We start from the raw sequence: 17,142 nt of genomic DNA, 5'->3' as shown, positions 1-17,142 counted from the left end.
TCCTTTAAGGAGTTTACAGCTCAAAGTGGCTGAAAGATGTTTTGTGTTTACTAATTAATCTTTCAATTAGAATAAATATATTTTTCAGACTTTTGGACTCAGAGGAGCCAGTAGGTTTAACTGAAATCCAGTTTATATGATCATTTATTGGTAAAAACCAGGGGAATACATATCAAGCTTCGCAGTGTGCTATTTAATTACATTTTGGTCAAAATGATCTGTTGACAGCTCAAACAATTAAATATTCACAATATTCCTTCTTTATTCCTTCTTAGGATCAGAAAACCTATTATTTCTTATAATCATAAGTCAGTCAGACAGAACTGTATTGTTTCATTGATGTCTAAAAGATTGACTTTAAGATTGGTTTTAGTTGTGAAAGGTGGTTCTCACCTGGCCAGGCATAGAAGGAGGAGGAGGCCAAAAGTAGGGATTGTTAAAGCGCGGTTCAGCCATCCTGAAAGAAATACACAGATTATAAAAAGGACAATGTCAGGTGTGCAAAAACGGCAGGAAATATGCAAATATTGAACCAACTCTTGTCACAGTGTGTATTTTTTCTTGCTTGATGACTCCTGTTTGTTCAGATTTTTCTATAGCTCTGTGACCTGTACACTTCTGTGTGTTTCTGTTGTTAATGTGGTTAAAAGCCACGTCGGTAGCCCTACAACTAAACAACAGCTGACTGTTTGGTGCAATAATCAGTCTTGTGATAGCGTATTTCCAAGAATATTCTGTATAAAGGCTCCTGTTTGACCCAGCTTTGCATCCTTGCACTATTTTCAGTCCAACATGTTATATTGCAAGCAGGGAGGATGTTTATGAGCCAGTAGGGTGAGTTCATTCTGCAGGATTTGTACGTCTAAATTAAACTTGCTGAGGATTCTCAGACACACTTTTGCAGGATGAGCATGCAGACCTTGAGATAGGCTGCCATGTGATTTCAGCTGTTAGTTGTGCAACAGTTATCAGAAAACAGAGCCTACTAGTTTGACTTAGATGCTAATCTGTCGCTTTCTGTCTCCTCCTTAAGGGGCCCTGACTGGTTAAGGGTGAGGAGAAAACCAGGGTAAATTTGGAGGAGTGCTTTCTGAAGAAGGCTGCAAACCCAACATGAATCTCCAGAATAAGAAGCTGCAGAAACTTGTAAATAAGGAATATCTAAATGGATAACATGCAGCGTTTATTCCTAAGTTTTTTTCTGTCATCTCAAACCTTCATGGAAACAGTTAAAAATACCTACAATTTAGCTCTGATTGTGAGTGATAAGCACAATGATTGATAAGGCTTCTGTTACATTAATCAAGTTTAATCAGACGGCTGAAAATCTTTCTTTTTTAAAGGCAACGCGAAACACATACAGTTTAAGTTTTGCTCTAAAGGCCTTTCTTTCCATAGCCTCTCTTTTCCAACCCTCTTGAAGATCTTTTTAAAACATTTTGCCTTGCATGCTTTGGCACACAGAGCCATTCCTAAGTCTGTTTGGCTTAGCAGAAGCATAACACAGCCCACATCTGCAAGCCAAGAGAAACAAAACCGATACATCTAGAGGTACGGCCGCACAATGCACCTCCCAGAAAATTTCTATAACGATGGGGGCTTTCTGCCTCAGGGGAGTTTTTCTGCTTTTATGCATCTTTGTGTTGCTTTCTGAGCTACAATGTGATTGTAGTGAGGGTTTTAGTCAAATAGGAAATTGGTATTTCTGTTTATTGTACTTAATTACAGTTTATTAGGCTGTCCTGAATAATTTTCTTTTTGTTTGCCTTTGTTCTACATCCATTATTTGTAATTCTGAAAATGAGCTTCACATGATATACACATGTTTTCATTTAAACTTCATCAGAAGTTTAATTTCTTAATCAGTTTGTCATACTATATAGAAATGCCAAACAGCATCCAATCCAGGTGATCAAAGACTTTTTAGATAATTTTACATGAACAACTTAATCTTTAGCATTTCTGATATTTTCTGTCTTATACTCAGACATGCCACCTAATTGTACCTCTGTCTGAAATCATTATTTACCCCAGTGTTCATATCCCTTTAACCTTTTCCCCTTTCTTTCACATTACAACCACAAACTTTGCTGACTTTTATTAGGGTTTTATTTGCTACATCAACAGAAAGTAATAATTATCTCATATGGAAGTAAAATCTACTTTTTTACATATGAAATCAAAAAACAAAATCAGCGTCTTCTTGTAGTTAACCCCCTTTTACTTTAATACTCTTAAATAAAACCAAGTATGACCAACTTCCTACAGAAGTCAACTAATTTGTAAACAGAATCCACCTCTATGTAACTTAATCTACACATAAATCCAGCTGTTCAAGTAACTATGTTACATTCAGGTGTTGTAAAAATGCTGTAATCATGACTTAACAAACACTGACTTGAAATTAACGCCTTGAAATAAGAAACTTTTGCTCTTTCCAACACCTTCAGGAAGTCATTACAACATCTCTCCTCTATTAAGTCTTTAATAATGTTTTTACCAGCATTTCACTGAGTAGCAGCTCGTCTAACGAGCTCAGCGGATGCTAAGTTCCACCAGGTGTTTGCTAATTGCTGCTGGCTAGTCTGAAGGAGCTGAGTGGGAGAGGGCTGCTCTGTGAGGCTTGGAAACTGCAGCTCCGAGGTGGAGCTTGGGTCTCGAAAGGCGGGGCTAGGTCCAACCAGGCGTTTTGCACAACTGAATGGTTGCCATGGAGATTAAAATGTTTCTCAAACATGCATGAAAGAATCAAAGCAACACTACTGGCATGTTTGTGATGAGGGAATAAAATTATAACATGATGTAAAGCTCAATTTTACATAATACTGCCCCATTGAACACCCCTGCAGAGATGCAAGGTATCGGGGTTTAGATCAAAAGCATATTTGTGTCGGAATGGACCAATCAAAGGAAAGAGCTTAATCCAACAGAAGAATTTGTACAAAAACTTAGAAGAGTGTTCACAGATTCTCTAAATCCAATCTGACTGAGCTTGAACTAGAATTGTGATACTTAAAAACTTTTAAAAGCAAATTTTCATTTTCCATCCACTTCACAATTATGAACCACCTGGTGTTGGCCAGCTATATAAAATCTCAACAAGAATGTAACATGAACATAGGTGGAAAACTTAAAGGGGTGTGAATACTTAAATATACATGCACCCAATTGAATTTTTAAATTTTCCTCAGAGCTGGAATCAAACTCACAACCGTTCAGCCACAGGTCTCCTCATAATATGCGCTCCATAAATTGTGTTAAAAGCCAAAAGGTGTGATTAAAGTGCTGAGATGTCATGAATGTTAACTGCAAATACTGAAGCAATGCCCTCAGAAACACCAGAAACTAATGTGCCAAAATGGAAAACAATCAATAAACCAATCACAAACCTCTGAAGCAAAGGATCAGGGGAATGTTTAAACTGCTAATGTTTCTATTTATTTCTATGTTCCTCAACAATATTGTTAAATGTGCAATGATAACTTAGGAAACAATATGATCTTTGCAGCTTTTTGAGTTTAAAAAGAACAGATAATTTTACATTTTATGTCATTTAGTTGAAACAGAAGAGCCTGAAATCCAACATTAAAGTGTTTGGGTTGCAAAGAAAACACACAGTTTCACTAAACTCCATCAGTTTAAAAGTTTAAAAGTTTAAATTTGTAAAAAGTGTAAATTTAAACTGTTTTCAGAAACAGCAAGATTAAATTTTGCCTATTTACCACCTGCGTATCAGAACTTAATAATCAGTATATCATGATAAGGGCACAGCCACATTTTCACATCTGTTCAGTGGTGACCAAGCATTCAGCTTTTATAAATTAAATATGAGCGTCCACCATGCTGTCTCAATTGGACTCTATATGGGTAAAAATAAATCTGCGTCTCTGCAATGATGGAAATGTGCATAATATTGACTGATTAGAAAAGTGCCACATATATATTTAAAATAAACCTTTGAATAAACATTTGCTCATCTCCATGTTTTACCTGATGTCATTATTTACACAGAGGGTACAAAATTCAGCTTATTAAACAAAGGTATCAGTCAGGAGAGGGGGACAAGGACAAAAACAGCTAATTTGACCTAACTATCATAGCATAGTGAGGTGAGTCATTAGTGACTGTAGAAAATATGGAAAAATAGTCACAAATGGAAACTGGATATTTCTGCAAAACTGGTAAAAGACCAGTTAGAAATTGGTCTGTGATGCTGCTAAGCATCTAAAATAACACTGAATGAGACTCATAATTTGTCCACCAATCTGCTCTACACTTCATATATCTGGACTAAAGCGTAGGATTCATTCATCAACAAAACATGATGAATGTTAGATAGATAGACCTATCTCCTATCTGAAAGGAGATAGGTCTACCTATTTTAATTTCTCGTTTACCTCAAAAGCTTTCTTATTAAACTGGACCGGACAGCAAAAATGTTACAAAAAGTTATACATTTATTTATTATAGTAAAAAAAAAGTATTTTAACGTGGATTTATATCCACTGTAGCTGCTGTGAAAGCTTCATATACTGGGTTCTTGAGAAATGGCCTACAGTGAGTTTTTTTTTTTTTTTTTTTTTTAACTGGGGATTTAAAAAAAAAAAAAGTTAGGAGCAACTTAAGCCAGTTATTGCTCAGACAAAAAAACAGAAGCAAGCTGATTTCCAGATTTAGATTTTTCCCAGCTTTAAACCAGCTCTAAGTGCGAGTTTCCCCCTACAGAGCAGCAATCCTGCAGCGCCTCGGTCTGTCCGCCGCCTCTCCCACATTCTCAGACAGTTTATTAAAAAAATCAGACAAAAGGAAAACAAAAATGGCAGCCCTGTCTTATTTTTATAACCAGCGGACGCCATATTCTGCAGAAAGGGCTATTACAAGCAGATAACCCTCCGGGTGTCATTAAAGGCCACTGCGACGCGAATGCATGCGGCAAATTTGCATAAATCGTAGGGATGATTGTTTACTTTGATTTGCAGGTTTGAATAGCCCGGCTTGGCGAGGAAAAAAAAACACCACACACTGACACTTCCTACAGCCATCAGCGTGGCTCTTACACAGCGCCGAGCTGAGCCATAAATCCGATCATCAGGAGGGCTTTTATTTGCACGGCAGCTTAAGACGTCATCTAGTAACATTTAAGCATCGCAAATGCTTATTTTATTATTCCAAGTTCTGCACGACTTTTAAGAGAAGCGGCGGTGCAGCGCAGCGGCTTTGAGCGAGAGGAAAACAGCATAAAGAGGCGGATAATTTGCACGGAGAGACCAACATACCTGCGCCAGCGAGAGGAGAAGAAACAGAAATTTATAACGGAGCAGGACTCCCCTTTTTCTGCCTGCTTTCAGCCAGACTTCAAGCCTTCCGGGTCGCCTGCTGTTCACTTCTGGGTGCTACAGGCGAGAGGCTGCTGAGAGCACAGAGAGAAAAACCCGTTCAGACCGATTTTTAACCCATTTTCTGGCTCATAATTTTCAGCCGATCCGTGCAGATGCCGCAGATGTGCGCGTTGGCGCCGCGGCGCTATAGTAAAAATGAGCGCATGAAGAAAAGGGGGGTTCTACTTTTTACAAGACCTTCCTGTAGGAGACTACTGTGGGAATAATGAATTATAACATGAACGTCTCTCACTTTTCCTCACCCCATGTTTAATATAAACCTCGCAAGTAGTCAATACAGTCAAATTATTTGGAGTTGGAGACTAAAAAGAGATGCGCCTATTATATTTTCCGTGTACTGTATCATTGCTGCGTGTCTGTCGGAGATAATGTGCATTAAATATGAGTAATCCTGTGAGCTGCAGCAGCATGACAGGATGCTAATGTGCTCTGTGCTTAGCTCAGCAGGAGAGGGCACTGCTGCCACACTGACGGCCACAGAGCCGCAGCTGGCGGTCCGCAGGACCCATCACAGGAATGATACTCACAGAGGGAGCTGTTATTGTTTTAGCTTTCAAATTGTTTTATTGCACAACTCTTATTGAGGGCTAGCTGTTCTATAAAAGTGTAAATTGCACTGAAGCTTTGTTTTAGTTTGAGATTATAAATTGTAATATTGCAAATACTATAGTGATCAAATATAGTAAAATGTGACAAAAAAGACAAAAAAACAAAACAAAAACCTGAGCATGTAAGAAACTTGTATTTCATGAAGCAAAACCAATAATAATAATAATAATAATAATACTAACAAAATCTAGGAAATGTTGAAAAATCCAAACAGCAAATTTTATAATATTTCACTAGATTTCATAAAACATGATGTAGGAAATGTCTCTTTTAAAATATTTACCAAAATAAAGCCCAAAATCCTTAGGAGAGCTTTGTTTGTAGTTTTTATTTTATTGTTTTTCTGGAATTTCAAGTCATTGCTGATAGAAAATGGGACAAGCCTCTTACAATAGATTTGAAAACAATCAACTTTCTAAAATAATATCTGTTTTTTATATAGGAATTTCTTTACATTTCATTTAAAAATAAAATGTCAAAAATGCTTTATACCATTCTCAATAATTAATTGAGTATGTGATACCACTTTGTTAGCATCACATAGTAATCTTTTTTATAAATGCTGACCAGGTTTTTTGTTATTTTTTTTTTTGCATGTTTCCACTGGCAGTTTTTACAGTTAATTTTTGCCGATGAGTTCCTGGTATGTGAAGTTGGATGGCCTCCTCCCCATCACCCTAATCATCAGCTCCCTGCACAGATTTCAGTCAGGATTCTAGTTGGGCCACTACGACAAACTCAAATAACAAAATAAATCACTAACATGCACCTGTTATCATTCGTGCTCAGCACCTACATTTACATCCATGGAAAATGCAAAGCTCAAAGTGGCATGAAATGAAATTTGGGACCTGCAGGAAACAAATACATTTAAATGAAGTTGGAGATATGGGGAGAACAGAGTCCTTTATGCACTGCTAAAACTGGCCTCCTGCTGGACAGTTTCAGTCTTACGCTTCTGAATCCCCCTGACCCAACTCCACCCAACAGGTGTTTTATTATCGATGGGAGGAGCAACGTCAGGGTGAAACAACAGAGCAACGTTAGAAAATGGTGCACAGAGCAGAAACATGTCTGAGGAACTCTTGTTTCTAAACAGGAGTATCTTCTGTGTCGCAACTCCCATTCATCAGTGCTCTATTAAGTATTTAAAGCAATTTAAATCCAGTTGCTTAGAGACCCAGTTTAATTGATTAACTACAGCCGATAGTTCAGGGGTCTGCAACTTTTACAGTCACAGCTGTCACCTGACTTCTTGCAAAAGATACAACTTGTATGGTGCTGCAGAGAAGGAGCTGCGACCCAAAGACAGACCTTAGTCCTTGACGGGCCGCCACGGGTTCAGGTCCCGACCTGATGACCTTTGCTGCATGTCTTACATCAAATCACTCTCAAATGAAGGCTTGTTGTAATGCATCCATTTCCCTTCTGTGCAACACCCAGGTCCGTTTACCAGTTCAGGAACCCGACCAAAACCCCTCGGTGTCGTTACCTTGAGAAATAATGACATTTGGCTAAATATAAAACAGGCTTTAATGTTGAAAATCATAAAATGTCCCACAAGTGGAGCAGACAGAGAGTGACGTTCACCGTCCAGCGCTGGGCTCCACTCAGCTCACCGTAGGGATGCAACCAAGAGAAGCAAAGATTGAGAGTTCTGCTTTTTTTCATTTAATGTCACAAGGTAATAGATTAGTTTGGAGTTTTATCACCGTCTCTAAGGGGTGTTGTCCTGCCTTAATCACTTTTTGTTATGAGTACGATAGAAGACTGTCGCCAGCCTTAAATGTTGTGCTTATGTGAGCGTGCAGCTGTGTGTATGTGAGCAGATAAAAGAGTCTGAGGAAGGACACTGGATCATTTATCCATAACAAGCTGATAAAACATATAAAAAAAGGAACTTTTAAGTTTAGATTAAAAAAATTATGGTGGGAAACTTTAAATGAACCACTGTTTTATTTATTTGTGATGGAAAAATGATGTAAAAAAAAAAAACAACCCACACCTACAACCTAATAATAAAAACAGATCATAAAACATACTATTGATACTTTTAGTGTTATTCTTCATGGAAATTAATTGCAGGAAAAACGCTTAAAAATCTATATGCATTATTATATCTATATTCAAAATCATTAGCTGTTTCTTTATCATTTTAATCCAAGTTTTTAAGTTTTTAAACACCCAAAGGGCCACAGTGTAACAAATAACAGCTCCAAGTGTCCCAGAATTTACTATTCAGTGGAATAATTGTGGTTTCTTCACTCAAGGTGGTCAAATGCATGTTCAGCTGTGGCATACAGTGTATTCACTTTCTGCAGTGAAGAGTTTGTTAAGGTAGAAGAAAAGAAGTACAAATAAATTAACTTTATAACATTTTGCTGAAACATCACTGAACACATTCCTACGGAATCAGACCAGCAAACTAAAGATACAAAAATAAAAAAGCAGAAACTACATGAGACAAACATAGCCAATGTAATGTGACCGTTTCTGTAAGACGTTCAGTGGGCAGCTGAGCAGACATCGATGTTTCGATGAGGAAAACATTGACTGGAGAGCGCTTATTCAAAATACACACAAAAGGTACAGAACAACTTCCGTTTAAAACTAGGACATCCAGTCTAATAAAACCTTTGAGATGAGGTCGAGTTCAAGGATGAGATGAACTCATCTGAAAATGTTTATTTGAAAGCCCTTCCATAGTTTGCAGATTCTCACTAGATTATATGAGAGCTTTTCATGAGTCTTTGCAGAATGTTTCCACTATAGAAGAGTTTATTTCTGTATGCATAAGCTGAACAATGTACCTGGTGGCCCTGAGTAGCAACTATTTTTTACATTTATTTAATATAAAAGAAATTATTGTTTTAAAGGTAAATGTAATTTTATTTATATAGCACATTTTCAGTAACAAGGCAATACAAAGTGCTTTACAGGAATTAAAAGGAAATACAAACAAAATAACAAACCAAAGAAAAAAGCAAAAAAAAAAAAAATCTAATGTTGATCTAAAGTATGTAAACTAAATGCTTCTGTTCAGGGTTTCATGCTCTGGTCTAATCTCTGGGTTGGGCTTTAGATGTCTAGTTTGCTTATTGATGACTTGGAGGTTTTGTACCTCCCGTCTCAACTTGAGATCGATTGTTCAACTCAAAGAAAAATGTTCATTCTTTCAATTGAAAACTCTTTTGTCATTCAGTTTACGTTTCACAAAGAAACTGAAACCTTCATGGTATCACTAATCCTGGGCCTCCAATATATCTTGTATTTAAACATACATTTATGACTTTAAATGTATGAGTCTTTGTAGAACGATTATGTTGTTTGTGCAGCTTTAGTCAGGAAATGGGTTATGAAGTGTTCCAGGTCACTTTGACATGAAAAGGATGGTTGCACTTCAGTAAATGTAATTTGGATCCAAGAAGTTAGTAGGAAGTTAAGTTTGGATAGGTGAGGAAATGACAACTCAACGGTACTGTAGCTGTGGGATTACTGGAATTATCCATACACTTCGCTGTGAAGCGAGCCAAGAAAAACTTTCCAATGACGCTGTTGGTCGAAACGTCTAAGTACAATAGCCATGAAATCCTGTAAGGTCTTGGAACCATTACAAAGTAGGAGTAACTATTGAATTTGTAACGTGTAGGCAGAAATAAATCTCCAGGTCAGCCTGATTGGAGCAGTGAGAAATACGAGTCCTGTGTGATGATTTTTTTTTTTCATTCCCTCAGTTTGTCACTTTTCATCCCCCACATAAAAAGGTTCAGAAAAATCTACAGCAGTACTTCAAAAGGAGGTGATTTGGTTACTCTGTATCGAGGTAGAGGAGTAGCAATCTGCTGTGCTGCCTTGACCTTTAGTTTTCTGCAAATGGAACAACTTGAAACAAAGTCCATTGCAAGCTGTCTCCCTATCCAAATCTAAATTTGTTCTCTGACTTGAATCAGTGTGTCTCTTACACCAGAATGCCTCACCCTTTCATGACATGACTGAACTAATAGTTCAGAATATTGTGATTTGTTGTTAGTATCCAACAGGGGTGTTGTTCTCTGAAACTAAGATCTGAGTTCTGCAGTCTTCCCCCAACACTTAATAGACCATTTTCATCTCAAAATGTTTTCAAATTTTTGATTTCAGAATCTGCTTTCACATTCTGTTTTGACCTGGGATATTTCAGACCTCTCTCTCCCACATTTCTTTTAAAAGGCACTTCACTCTGACAGGAAAAGGAGTGAGAAACTCAATAGGGTCAAATATCCGTTGATGTCTGTAGTACACTTCTCCTTGAATTTTCTATGTCCTTCAAAATGTCCATTAGTGCCTTTTGATTAAACACAAAATAATCGTGTTTAGTATTTCACAGTCTCTTGGCTCGCTTCCTCTGGTTTGTCAACCAGAAGCTGGTCTTTGGTTCACACTGCAGCCTGAGGTGACCCAATTCCAATTTTTTCTTTTTTGCCTTAATGCGACCTGCATCTGATCTTTTTATGACAGTCTGAACAACACAAGCCAGATTTTTTTCGAATGCGACCCAGGCCACTTGGATATCCGATACATATCTGATCTTTTCAAATGTGACCTGAATCTGAACGGCCAGATCACATTCAACCAACTCGAACGTCATTGATACTCGACAAATATCACCACTCTACGTCCTGATACACGCAAGCGAGAAGAAAAACAACCTTGGCGAACTATTATGAGGATTAAGTTGTTAACGTGCTGGCTGTGGTTGGACAACAATTTCAAAATCATAAGATATGCTCCACCATTAGCATTCATGCTCAAACACCGAACACTTCTTTTTTATGGCAGTTAGCAAGCCAAGTCACATCTATGTGTGACGTTATTGTGCCCTCTACTGCGCATGCGGGACACTTTGAAGTCGTTTGCAGTTCACATTGGAGATCACATACAATCGAAGCCTGGACTCTCCTTGTCCACCTCCTCCTCTAGTCGGGCTAACAGCTTCGTTGTTGCGGTACGGATGGTAGGCCGTTTCCTCTATTACCGCACCAATGCTTCCGTTATGGTGGCTGCTAAACTGAACCGTTAGCTTCACTTCGTTCAGAAAAATAAATAAAGTCCTTATTTCCGGGTTTCAGCAACAAAATATTACACAATGAAAGCTTCTTTAATCATAATGGAGGTTCAGATGTCTGCTGGACATCTGAACTACAAACAACGGCGAGCTGGTAACGGTAAAGGCTCTTCGTAACCTAGCAACCGAAGACACCAAAAGACAAAAGCAGATCCTGCTAAGCATTCTTCAAAATAAAAGACTTCCTCTCTTCAAATAAATAATGCTTTGCACTTAAATATGTTTCACTTCACCCTTTTGTAACAATTCTGTTAAATTCAGTGAATAATAGTAACCATGTAAATTAAGCTTAATATTTGACTGCATTAAGTCACTAGTCATGTAAATTATTCTTAAGTGCCAAGTCACAATACAGATGTTAAATGTAGAAACTTTAGAGGAAATAAAGGATTTTTGTAGCATTTTTCTTTTTTTTTTTTACAAATACAAACATCCCATAGAATAACTCACTTCATTGCAAAAATTTTGTGCCTTTCTTTGTTTTAAAACCTAAAAATGATGGTTCTTTAAACACAAGAATACATTTTCTATTGTAGATATTTATCAAAAAATATAAGCAATCTTTTTTATTTTTCAAAAGCCAATGTAACATTTGTGGCTCTAAAGTTTTTGCTCTTTCTATTACAAAGGTTGCCGACCCCATCTTGCTTGTAAAAACTGCTACAGGATACCTTTGCCTTATAAAGTGATTTATAATTCATGCATAGATTGCACCACGGCATTAAAATGCACCATTTGACCTGCCTTTATATAACGTCCTGCATGGTGCGTATTCAACATTTAACCTGAACAAACTGGATGCAGAGGAGTTGTTTTCACATCCTTGGCCTACATCAGCAGGTTTCCCTTTAAACACACACACATAAACAAACACGTTGCGTCCGTTTGCATGGCTAGCTAGTTGTTCCACTGGTTTTGTAGCTTGCACAAACACAGCCACACCCTCCAGAAATGCACAAGCGCTGTCACCTCCAGAGGCCAGGTGCAGGAAGGGCAGGGGCGGTGGCGGCGGGGGGTAGGGAGGGCTCGTTATCCCGTGAGGGTGGAGCAAAAGGGGGAGGTGAGGAAAGCGGATGAAGCATTTGAAGCTTATTTTGACATGCCGCTCGTCAGGCTCTTGTGAGAGCAGGTAAGAACTAATAACCCCATGGCAGCTGTTCTTTCCCTCTAGAGATTTATTTGCTTCAGTAAGACATTTTTTAATCTCTTAAAGATTATGGAAATATTTATCCTCCGGTTTGAACCAGTGTGATTGTGCGGTTTTGTGGTTTGGTTTATCTGAATTATTTGTATCATTCTCGTTGACTCAGGGACACAGCTGAACTCGTCCCTGAGCTCTGTCTGGTCCAGGGTTCATTACCAGTGGACGCAAGCAAATATTGACCCAAAACCCTTGGAGCACTCACTGAAAAGTCTTTTTTATTATTATTTTTAGCACAATCTCACAGAAGATATTCCACCTGTGTAGCTGGATTATTACCTGCAACGTTCCTGACATTCCTGAGCTCCTCCTCCCTGAGGCAGAAAGAAAAACCTGTTGATCCATGTTTGTTGTTTCCTTGCAGCCATGGATGGTATGTTGGAAGGAGCGGTGGTGTTGTCTACATGTAAACTGGTCTGCGGTTTTCTCGTCCTGCCGTCTCTGGCTGCGTCCCACAGTCCTGTCAGCTTCTGCTGCTGCTCCCTCTTGATCTTCACAGACTTCCTGGTCACAGGTAAGGACAAAATCAGGTGCACCACTTAACCTGCACCTCTAGTACAACATGTTTGTAGTTCATTTTTGTCCACGAAACACTCCAAAAGCCCCAGTAAACAAGCTAAAAATGTAACACCAATATCAGCGAACGGCTCCTTCATGGTGTTTTAGATTTGCAGTCCTGATGCCCTTAAGGTCGGCGTTTTGCTGACCTCCAGTGGTTATAGCTTTCATTTTGTTTAAGTGATGCCAGTGGAGTTCAGATGTGGTTGCAGGTGCTGCAGAGTGTTTAATCTTCACCCCCACCCAAATGTGATGCAGGGCGTGATCAAACATTAAACCTGCGTGAAGCTTTTAAACGCTAATTTACCTTTTGATCCTGGTGACTCAAAGCCTTCTGCAGGTTTAAGATGATTCGCTTCAGTTATGTTGCAACAATTCAACGATCATCCCGACAAATCTCAAATCACATCAAGTTATATTTAATCCAATTAAATTCCAAATACATTCAAATTAATCCAGTTGTGTAATCAGATCCAGACAATGTTTGGCTCTTTAAATATTGCCTTTGCTGTAAGTTGTATATCTGTGATCTGTCCATGAGATGAACTTACTGTTAGTGACATGTTGGTTTAAATATTCCTTAAGACAAATTTAAGCTTCACCTTAACAATCAAAATCTAAGAAAAACATTGAAGCTGAGGCATATTCAGTTAGTATTATGTGAGCTTTAGTGACATTTATATAAAGCAACAAAGAACTTTGTTAATCTAAGGTACTTCTTAATATTTTTGGACAGGAATCTCAGCTACATTTTAACCATATAAATGTTTGTATTTGTAAATATTATGCTCCATAAATACCTTCTATCATTTATTTAAACTTCATGTCAAGGCATGTTACTGAAACTGCACAATGATTGGCAGATGTGTCGCCATTGAAATATCAGATATCGTATTTATACCTCAAAGGACTCTTTGGAGGGGAGTAATTGTTCCCTAATATATTCCAAGTGTTGTGAACTTGTCTCTTTCACATTAATGTAATATTCAGCCAGTCTCACAGCTACGGATGTTCACACCAGACAAAAATTATGTTTCACAAATGCTAAAAGTAATAAAGTGATGGAAACAAAGGTGAAAAAGAGAGAAAATAAAAACATATTACAACTGATATTGTCATCTGACGCCTCACTATAATTAGCACTATCTCAAGCTTTTCTATTGTTGAGCAATGCTGTTGTGTAAAGCATTACTTTTATTTTTAAATGTCAAAAGTCTGCCATACACTGCAAAAACTCTAAATCTTACCAAGTATTTTTGGTCTAGATCCTAGTGCAAATTTCTTAGTACACTTGATATAAGACAAAACTAACTTACAGAAAGACATAGGAGCTTATTTTAAGTCAATACTTTCTTCATATTGTTGAAAAAGCACTAGTCCCATTAACAGATTATTTTACTTATAACGCGGGAAACGTCTTATTATAAGTTAAATTACCTGCCAAGGATGGAACTAGTACTTTTTCATCAATCTGAAGGAATTACTGATTTAAAACAAACTCCTATATTTAGCTGAAAAGTTACTGATAAGTTATTTGTGTCTTATTTCAAGTGTACAACTAAGATATTTGCACTAGAATCTACACCAGAAATACTTGGTAAGATTTTGTTTTTGCAGTGCAGATTTTCATTTTTTAACCTTGATGTCAAATGTATGAATCCACAGATAAAAAAAATAAAAAATCATAATCTACAGAAAAATGTTGTCAAACTGTGATGTCTTTGGTATTTGCCATAGATTCTCTCAGTGAAATTTGATCTAATTTTGTCTTTAACGGAAGCTGTGATTATCAAAGTACCTACATTTCTCAGTCAGAAGACAACTGGACTTCTTCTTATAGACGTTTCACCTCTGAATACAAGTACACACCAAACATTAAAAAAACATGGATCTTTGCTCTTACTCTACATAATTCTCCATTACTTTGTGCTTTTTCTTGCTGTCTGGAAGGAGGTGGATCAACATGATGTGCATATCTAATGATAAAAAGGTTTTCAGCAAACAAAGGGCTTGATCAAAAGGGCTTTAGGAAGTGAACACATTTAAATTCTGAACTCCTTACCTTGAAGTAGTATCTAAACACACGTCTTGAATTTGAATGTGTAATGCACATGCCCTGCTTGTCTCTGTCTGCACCTCATCCACTGATTACAGCAGCAGAAGCTTCTTATCTGAATGTTCCTGCCTGTCCAGGGTCAGCACTGCTTCAATGATCACTTTCTCTGCTTCCACTTGGTTCTTTCTGCCGCTTAAAGAAGTGAATTTAATGTAGCTTATTGAGGTGAAGCTGTGTGCAGCTGGTATCAGTATTAGCTCTCTCGCCGAACATGCAACACAAGCCAGTCGAGGTTCTGCACTCAGATTGGCCCGACTCGACCTTTATCAAGAGTTTCAGCGAAGGCGGGTGTGCACCAAGGAGATGTCCTCTACCCACTCCTCTCTTGTCGACTTTATCATGTAGAAAGCATTCAAAGGCTGGGTGGGAGTTAGTTTAGGTAATTACAGCTCACATTTTGCAAACACTGATGCCAAGGCTTCAGATTTCTTACATGATATCATCCCTGCCGATAAAGCAGCTCAGATAAAGTAACAGTCTTCCACTACTTTGAGGATTTCTTTACTTTTCTCTAAGCTTACTGCAATATGAAGTGCTTCCATTAGAGTTAATTCATTGTTTAAAAAATACAACTTATGTGTTTTTACTGGTAGTTGGGCTTCTGCTTACTCTCTGTTTTGTGTTCTCACAGGTTTCCTGAGTTTCCTTTGCGTCTTGAAGTTCTGGCTGACTGAGATGAACCCACCAGGTGACGTCATCGCCCTACGTTTCCTGCTCTTCCTCAGCCACACCTACGGAGCCGTGCTGCTCCTCACCACCTTTCTGACCGCCACGGAGACCTTGATCAGGTTGCTGTGGCCGCATGCTGCAGCTGATCCCAGGACGATTTTCTGTAATAGTGAGGAGGAAGAGGACGGCAGCGTCTCAGATGAAGGCGAAAGCTTGCCACAGGTGGTGGGGTTCTTCTGCTGCCTGTCGGTGTGGATCGCCGTGGCGTTCAGTGTCCGGTGGCACTGGCAGCTGGAGGAAGGGTGGACGGTGGCTTGTCTGGACAAAACCGACTCTCTCATCAGATGTCTTCCAAACCTCTTCAGTCCCATGCACAGAGTCATGGATCCCTACTGGAGCCTGGCCTTCCTGGTTCTCCTCGGGCTGCTGCTGACCGTCAGCACGGGACTGCAGAGGAGAAACCAGACCTCTGCAGAACCAAAGAGAACACAACGGTACGAGGACGGAGCGGCGCCTGCAACCTCCAAGCCACTTCATCCAGAAATGTTTACCTCAAAGTGTGTTGATGGAGACTTTCCCCTCATCTCCCATGACTGTTTGTCTGAAGAGATGGGAAGACAGGAATTCAAGAGGACTCAGAAACATGTTCCCCTGGATTTAGCCAGAGAGCAGAGCTTAGATCTGAATCAAACCCGCCTGAGGAGACGGAATCGGTGGGGTTTTCCAAGCCTGGAGGAGAATACAGTAATAGCGCTTGTTAGCGTGCTCTGCATGTTCACACTTCCCTTCTACCTCAGCGTGAACACTTTTCTAATCAGGACTATAGACTCTGTGCTGAATGGATGCATCAAGTTTTTAATTTCGTCTGTGGCCAACAGCAGAGACATGTCGTCCTCTCTCAGAGTCTCACAGGTTTAACAAAACAAAGCCAGACTTCAGCCGATGAGTGTTTGCAGCAGAACCATGAAGAGTGGTCCCAGTGTGCAGACGGCTGTTCTACCTGTTGACGCTGCTCTGACAGGAGAGTAAACACACCTTCCCAGGCAGCTTTTCACATGTTGGGGATAGTATTTGTAGAGTGCAGAGAGGTACTGAGGAGGCAGGTCGAGGCGTGCTTGCAGAGAGACACCAAGCACTTCTTAAGCTCCTCGGGGCATCGCTTTCCTCAGACGTTTGTCTTTGCACAAAGCCACAGTTTAAGTGAGACTGATCCAGGGGCAAACAGCATCTTGCAATGTGTAACATGAAGTTTGCTGATGCTGCCTGACATGAAGATATATGTAATGAAAACCAAGGGACTCGAGGGCAAACAGATGGAGTTTTTCCTGTTATTATTATGGAGTCATTCAGACCGTCTCTGTGCCTTGAAAATCATCCATGTTTGTTTTTTACATTTTGCCTTAATGATATTTGAGTGGGATGTTAAGGGAGAGACCAGCACAAAGTTGTGTATGAAGTGAAATAAAAAATGAGAAGTTTTCATCAA

The 17,142-nt window shown here is 38.9% G+C and overlaps 2 protein-coding genes across 6 annotated transcripts in view; one reads left to right on the top strand and one right to left on the bottom strand.

The window, feature by feature from the left end:
• The window catches only part of znf362a (zinc finger protein 362a), a 24,428-nt gene extending 11,747 nt beyond the window's left edge, over positions 1–12,681 (bottom strand). Inside the window, exons 1-2 of one of the 3 annotated variants that reach the window (XM_015047298.1) lie at positions 12,593–12,681; positions 394–457 (exon numbers count right to left, since the gene is read on the bottom strand). In XM_015047298.1, the coding sequence (XP_014902784.1) occupies positions 394–457; positions 12,593–12,681 (153 nt within the window). Of the gene's footprint in view, positions 1–393; positions 458–5,276; positions 6,091–12,592 lie in introns of those variants that run through there. The other 2 variants (XM_015047296.1, XM_015047297.1) reach the window with 2 other exon arrangements.
• The window catches only part of LOC106956453 (uncharacterized), a 19,220-nt gene extending 2,078 nt beyond the window's left edge, over positions 1–17,142 (top strand). The window contains exons 1-3 of one of the 3 annotated variants that reach the window (XM_015047299.1): positions 12,166–12,241; positions 12,678–12,827; positions 15,619–17,142. In XM_015047299.1, the coding sequence (XP_014902785.1) occupies positions 12,680–12,827; positions 15,619–16,574 (1,104 nt within the window). In that variant the 5' untranslated portion in view covers positions 12,166–12,241; positions 12,678–12,679 and the 3' untranslated portion in view covers positions 16,575–17,142. The other 2 variants (XM_015047301.1, XM_015047300.1) reach the window with 2 other exon arrangements.

Source organism: Poecilia latipinna, unplaced genomic scaffold (assembly GCF_001443285.1).
Source record: "Poecilia latipinna isolate Pla-1442-1.1 unplaced genomic scaffold, P_latipinna-1.0 Scaffold818, whole genome shotgun sequence".
Taxonomy (NCBI): Eukaryota; Metazoa; Chordata; class Actinopteri; order Cyprinodontiformes; family Poeciliidae; genus Poecilia; species Poecilia latipinna.
The sequence above is the reverse complement of the archived record's forward strand: the minus strand, read 5'-3'. Positions and strand labels throughout refer to the sequence as shown.